The sequence below is a fragment of the Thamnophis elegans genome, chromosome Z (assembly GCF_009769535.1).
Source record: "Thamnophis elegans isolate rThaEle1 chromosome Z, rThaEle1.pri, whole genome shotgun sequence".
NCBI classification, from domain to species: Eukaryota; Metazoa; Chordata; class Lepidosauria; order Squamata; family Colubridae; genus Thamnophis; species Thamnophis elegans.
The window spans coordinates 88,680,867-88,688,405 of record NC_045558.1 but is presented as its reverse complement, the minus strand read 5'-3'; the positions used below and the strand labels follow the sequence as shown (position 1 = coordinate 88,688,405).

General features: G+C 36.4%; 1 protein-coding gene across 3 annotated transcripts in view; it reads right to left on the bottom strand.

The window, feature by feature from the left end:
- Window positions 1-387: 387 nt before the first annotated feature.
- The window catches only part of MAP3K3 (mitogen-activated protein kinase kinase kinase 3), a 51,665-nt gene continuing 44,513 nt past the window's right edge, over window positions 388-7,539 (bottom strand). For all 3 annotated transcript variants that reach the window (XM_032235530.1, XM_032235532.1, XM_032235531.1), the window contains one exon: window positions 388-4,679. In XM_032235530.1, coding sequence (XP_032091421.1) covers window positions 4,451-4,679 — 229 coding nt within the window. In that variant the 3' untranslated portion in view covers window positions 388-4,450. The remainder of the gene's footprint in view (window positions 4,680-7,539) is intronic.

Below are 7,539 nucleotides of genomic sequence, written 5' to 3'. Positions count from 1 at the left end.
AGAACATGTCAGATGGCATGTTCAGCAGCTTTAAAACATGTCTTCCTTAATAAAAGTTAGTGTTTGGTGCCTACATTCCAGAATATACAGAAAAATGTGTCTAGCAGGGTATGAAAGATGATAAGCATCTTTTAAAGTGCTGAGTGTATCTTTCTCACATTTAAACAAATCCCACAATTCACAACCACATGCTTCACTTCCCTGATTGTGGATTTCAAAGAGAACATCTGATGAAATAACTTATTTGAGTTTAAAAAGTGTGGGACAATTTTCACTATCCCACTATGGCTATGCTGAGAATTCATAGTGTGTTTTTGCAAAATGGAGCTATTGAAGCTTCCACTTCAAGAAACCTTCAATAATACAAGATGTAGTAGCACACACAACTAGCTGAAAATTATATTTTATTGTAAATAAAAGTTACACATTTGCCTGGCTTTGCACTGCAAGCCTCAGTCATTATAGAAATTCATAAAAATTAGAAACAGACAAGTACTTCAAGGTCTTCTGTATACTCCAGGTCCAAATGATAAATCACAGAATGTTCTACAAAGCTCTCTGTTTGAGTTTAATTAAATTAAAAAAAATGTTCTAGCACTGGCAGTGTAAAATATACAGAAGGCTGCATACTTAATTACCCAATCTCAATAATTTCTTGGGTAAATTTAAAGTCAGACATACTATCACATTCAAAGGTATAAATTCAAAGGTCTGATATGAAGAGGATCTCAGATTAGCTGTGAAATCTTGCAGAAATGTATCACCAAACAAGACAATCTATATTTTTTGCTATTTGTCAAACTTCCAAATCATATATTAAATTAGCCCACATATAAGGAGGCAATTCAGGAAAGGTAATAAGATACATGTTGTCTGAAGTCAATAGCTTCTATACAATAGGTATTTTAAATGTATGCTGTTTAGCAGAAAAGTGGCTGGTGAAGCTGGAGTATACAGAATCGTCGTACCAAGCCTAAATCCATCTTTGTTTCCTTGCTTATAATTACAGTTCTGTGAAAGAATTAGCAAAATATCATTTCTCTGTCTCTCATTTGCACTGATGAGAATCAGAAACCTTCCAAAAGCAAATCTGCAAGATGAATTCCTCAGGAGACCATAAAGCGTTCACAAGAGAAATTCCTAAGGGGGGCTTTTATAAAGCAAAAATAATGAAAATCTGGAAATAGTTGGCATAAAAGACAAATTACAAAAGAAAAGGGACATTTTTAAGGCTATAATTCTTTATGCATTTACCTAGAAGTAAGCACTCCTGAATTATTTGATGTTGTAGAACTCCAGTGAATATTATCCAGATGAAATTTCAGGGACAAATTTATTGCACTGAGTAGCAGTATATCAATGTTAGCAATTCAGATATTGCAAAGACTGTTTCCCACATCATAGCCTTCTTTTTCAGATTATCTGTATGCTATTCACACTATACATACATACATGCATGCATACATACCATTCTACTGCAAGTAAACACAGCATATAATAAGCCAGTTCTTGTTTGTTTTAAAAAAAGAGGCTTAAATACCACAGAAATAGATATACAAAAGTTGTGAGACCAACTAGTGAAATCTATTTTAAAATGAGATTACACTGGAACTGCACAACCTCACTGTTGCAAAACAGTGTAGTTGTTTTGTGGAGAAATGGCAATAAGCTCAATGAAGACTGTGTGTTATATCAACAGGAACATATGAGACTGATGATTTCTAATATATATAATTCGTGGCTTTCTATTATTCCAAATTGCCATTTCTATTCTATTACACTTACTTTTCTCCCCCCCCCAAAATTAGCAAGGAAACAAAAAGGTATTTTGACCTGATACATCTTGTAATAAACAGTAATCAAAATCTTTGCAAAACCAGCTGCTTCTTTCCCCTTTTTAAAAATTCACAAAGATGTCAATTTCTCCCACCCCATTCCATAATAATTGCTGTACACATAAACATAAACAAGTATGGCATAAATAAAAAGTATGAGACATCATAATTTCTTTACATGAAGTAAAATGCTTAATAAGAAAGTGATATAAATATATTTATAAAAGTGCACTGCTGACCATATGAATAACACTTTGGCTTATTTCTTATGCTTATCCATCCATTGAGGAGCCAAGGCAACATATCATATTCTCAAAGACAAATGAGGGATCAACTTGTTGCTGATATTTAGCTAAAATCAAAGGAAATACTGTAACTCAACATTGTTATCTTGAAAAAGAATATATGTGTTTTTAAGGCAACAAACCAGACCTATAGATATGTTGGCAAATGAAGTAAAAAAAGGAAATCATGGTAGCATTTTTACATCCTTACAGACACTTTATATAACTTTATTTGTTACAAAGCCATAGACATTCTTTAGTAAATATGACAGAAAACTTGAGCACATCAAGATAGTTGGTCTGGCCTTTGCCACAGCTACAAGGCTGGAAACAGCAGAAAAGAACTGCTTTTATCTGCATATTAATTGCATTCTGCTTTAAAAGAAGTGCTACTGAAAGCATGGCTCCCCCACTTGCTTTCCTTAACATCTGAGGCTAGGTAGGTAGACTGCAATATTGTTACAAGCAACCACAGGCAACTTTGTATAAAGTGACAGATGAGACTGAATCTCAGTTTTGCATTGACACAAACACTTGACAAGTTGGTGGCTAGAGCAAGGGTAGATGAATATATCTTTGCAAGGTTAACAGTAAACACCTGAAGTGTCACAACTGGCAGAATGCTGTTTGCAAAGCAGTAAGGGTCACATCCTTCATCTGTCCTAACGCTCCTTGAGTGTACATGATTTGCTACATAATGGATAACGGAGATACTCATAGATCTCATAGAGGTCCTGTCTGAGTGTATCTGGTTCTAATCCAACATTTTATATAATAAAGGTATGCTGTTGGCAACCAAACATTTGTGAGATCAAGAAGTTAGCTCTCTGATTGTACTCAACTAAATCTGATAGAAGTGCCTCTTGAAAAAATGAAGTTTCTTAGGAAAAAAAAAATCAGAATTCTGGAAAAATCCAGATTAACAAACTGCAGCTCTGCAGAACTGTGGGAAAACATGGTCTCAAACCTTAGAAGCTATTCTTTTAAAGATCAAAAAAGCATACAGAAAACCCAGAATGAATAAAGACAGATGAGCAGTATCACTTCTCCATGCCCCAATTTTTCCATTACAAGCACCTGGAAAAGGTAGTTCTGTTCAGTATGAACAATCCTGTTAGGCTCAGCAGTGATATTTTGCCTCTCTTTGAAGAATAATCTTGGCAACAATGAAATAATCTTTGGTTAGAAATTTGAGGGGGGGAGATTATCCTGTGAAAGGGATTTGGATGGACAAAGCTACCAATGGAGGTATATGAGACTGAATTTCTCAAAGTGATTAAGATATTTTCATATCAATTTTAACTGTAGCATAATATCCTAACTCTGTATAACACTACAGAAGGGAATTTGTTATCTTATCAACTAACAACAATCTAAAGGCAGCACATTAATACCATGCTTTCTCACAATAGTCCTCTTGCCACAATTTATTCATTGCATGATATCCTGTGCAACACAGTCCATAAAATGGCACATTCTATAATCTGGATAAATTCTGCAAATAATGTAAAATTCCATGTATATTCCTCATTTTATTTTCTGACTTTTGATATTCATAGAAGGAGCACTATGCTTTGCTCAGCTTCCTTTAATTTCTACAAATTCTTAATATCTCCCATAGGAATTCCTAATTTCTCTGATGTCATAAAGACTAGACAGTGCTTTTAAAAAAACAGAAGTTAAGTGTCGAGCTGCACAATACTGATTTTTTTTGCTAGACAAAAATTGTGTTAGCCCGTGATTACCGCATAGACACAGAACACATAGTTCTGCATTACACCTTTAGACAGCCCTGCCAGAATGGAACTCGGTTTCCTTATATCATACAGGGAACCTTTATTCCAACTAGATTCCATTGTACTTTTGATCCATGGGAATCCCCTCCTCCATTCTCATCACCCAGGAACATTGTAGGTTAAAGAGAAGTAGAAATAACACCCTGCAACCTGAAAAGCTGTAAAACAGAGTGATAATAAGAGCCCAATACACATTTTTGTAGTAGTTAGCAGTTCTCAGAGTCCATTTCCTCCTTTTTCATTTTCACAAGTTTGAGAGATAGATCTATATTCAAATGAAGCATTTGAGATTGTTCCTAGCCACATGCCAAATACCATGTCAGCACATGGGTAGTGACAGAGGAAAGCCTCAATCCCTCAAAATGAAGATACCAAAATGAAATTGGCTGACTTTTGCATTGCCCCTGCACATTATCTTACTAGGCAAACAGAATGTTTATCTGGCAGCATTCTGGAATGGATTCTCTGATATAGACTACAACACTTCAGACAACGGTATCATCTAAAAATGGAATGCTATTCCAAAGATGATAATTCAGTAGGAGAGTTGGGCAAAATGATGCTGGAGCAGCTCTTCGGCTGAAGGTCTCTTCCTGGCTTCCACAAAGATCTGTCTTAAGAAGGCCCGGCAAGGTTCTGATATATGAGAAGGAAGCTGGGGGTTAGTAGGTTGTGTAGCAATCTTGAAAATGGCTGCCATAGCTTCATATTCTGCCCAGGGTGGTTTCTCTGTTAACATTTCCACAACAGTACAGGCAAGGCTCCTGGGAGGAGAAAACAGAGGAAAAAGAGTTCAAAGTCACTTGGTGAAAAGTCTCTTTGTAACTCACTATAATCATTATTATGATACGAAAAGATACTAAAAACAGAGAGAGGACTAACAGTACCTCTTAACTATCTGTTTTATTTATTTTCTCATAACAGCATTTAACCCATTACAGACTCCAGCAGAAAAGAACAAGTGCAACCACTCTGCCTTCCATAGACGACCTACATATAGGTCAGAAGGAGGGCTAAAGTATCTAGACCCTTCTCTACCCCCCCCCAATAGGGCATCACATGCCAAAACAACTAGACCCAGGGATAGTTTCTTCCCTCATTCTATTACTCTGCTGAACACCTAATTCTCACAGTGCTTTTACCTAAGTATATTTACCCATCTTGTATGACAATACTACTATTATTATCCTTCCCAAGTTTTTTACTACTCTCTCCTATTGGTATCATTAATATGATTATTATTATCTTGTTGCTTTGCATGTCAATAAGCTATTCTATTCTATTCTTCTATCTATCCTATCCTATCCTCCCAGTCCTGGTCCTATTTCTATTTCTACTCTAATTCTGTTCCATTATTATTATTGTAGCATGTACAAAAATATTGAAGTTTAGTCTTAAAAAAACTGAGATAGGGTATAACAGTATTCACGAAATGGCACACAGAGGTGGTAAAAATCTGCTTGCATAATTCCAGAGTAATTTTGATATCTCCATGAATCTGCAGGCTGCTTATCTGTAATTATAAATACTTTTGAATATTTTGTGGATTCAGATTCATGTGTTTACTATGATACATCCATCACAGGAGGCAGAGAACAAGAAGTGACATCTGATCAGATTTGAGAGATAATGAAGATCTTGACAAATCAGTACTTGAAGTCGTATATAAAGATAATATGAAAGCAATCAGATTAGTGATATATAGTAATTACCTTGGGATATGGGAAAAGAAATACTGTCTAAGGAATAATCAGAAAAATCATGGTATAGGCCAGAGTTCCCCCATCGGCTTGTGCAAGTGGAGTGTGTGCGCCTGCACTTGTGCATGTAGGAATGCGGGCACATGCTCTCCCGCCACTGCTTCTGAATGGCTCAAGACCCACTAAAAGGCTGTGGCCTGGGTGCTGGGGACTCCTGGTACAGCCCATAGCTGCATAATGACAAAGAAAGAAACTCATAAGGGAACCTATCTAACTAGTCAGGCTGTAAAAAGAATGTCAGGAGATCAGTACAATCACTTTTAAGATTCTACTGATGAAGCCTTAAAATAAAATACAATTCGGTCACCTAATTCTAATATCTGGGATTTACTGGGGAGAGTTTGACCCATAGAGGTCAATCAAGGCCATGGGATTCAGAAGACATTTCATTCAGTCTATGAATTAGCAGCAGCATGCAAGATGTATGGCTACCTTTATTCTTTATCTTTATTCTGTCCTTGGGTGACAATGTCTGGCAACATAATGAATCCAATATCACTTCTATAAAAGGAGGAATTATATGGAACAGAAGTTGAACCTGCCCCCAATTTACAGAGAAACCCAGGGTAGAGAAAGAAGTGTAAGATGTGAAAATGTTGTTTGTAAAAACAGAGTGAACCTGAAGCCAATCATCTGTGTAAAAGATTCTGAGATGAACAAATACCACTGCCACACCAATGATTAATTCTCTTGGGACTACAGGTCTGTGTTGCGGAACTGAGGAAAGGAGCAGATGTTCTTTCAAACAACCAAGTTTGGCTTCCTTTTTAGTGCTGCAAAATTGAATAGGAATGAAATCATTCAACATTTTGGAATGGTGATGTAAAGTGTTAAGTTCAGATACTAAAAGCTAAAAATGGATATAAGGCATCAATTTTTTTCCTGAACTGTAGCATGATTTAACTTGTTATATAGTTTACTACTAAAAAAAAAAATCAACTGGCAAAGAGAAAATCTCCAATGAGGGAGATTTGAACTTCTGCTGAGATCTTGGAGGATCATAACCCAGAATAAGACTTCAATATGTTACTTCCAGCCAGGGATTCGGGCAGCATAATCTGCATTATGCCGGGATGTGCTGAACTATTTTTGGGTAGTTAGCATAAGCGCTGTTCCAATATGAAGATGGGTGGAATATTTTTGAGTACATTCTTCAATCCTGAAGCATCTACTAAGGAATTGGACAATGATTCCTTCTCCTTATTTGGCCAGTAGTAAGTATAACAGAAGCTATCAAATTTCTTGATTCTCTGAAAACCAAAAAAGCACTAGCACTCACTGAATTAATTACACGAAATTCAGACTGAATGTATCAATATCCATGTATATACATCTATACTGTGTTGCTAGCATTTCCAGAAACCAAGTAAGAAAGCACTAATGGTTCAAGTTATCCCATGAAATTGGAATTGGGTCCCCTCACCTGTGCCAATAAAAGAAGTATATAGAAGGATTCCAATAAAATTGGGATTGGCCCACCTCATCTGTGGCAGTAGAAGGGGAATTTTGCTAGCAGGGCCCAGGAGAAGAATCTTTCCTTCTAAGGCTCCTGCCCTCTGGAACATTATGCTCCCTGAGGTGAGATCTGATCCCACCCTTTTGGCTTTCTGAAAGGATCTGAAAACCTGGCTCTGCAAATTGGCCCCAGACCCCGATTGGGGAGTGTTATATTGGAAGTGGTTAATGGATAAAGATAATACTCTTTTCTACCCTATATGTGCATCTTGCTCCCTTTCTTGCCATCTTTGTTTAATTCTGTCAATTTTAATGTTAATATTTTAAAAACTATTTTAATGTTTTATCTTGCTGCTTGTATTTTGTTATAAGCTGCCTAGAACCATCTCTAGATAAGATGGGTAGCATA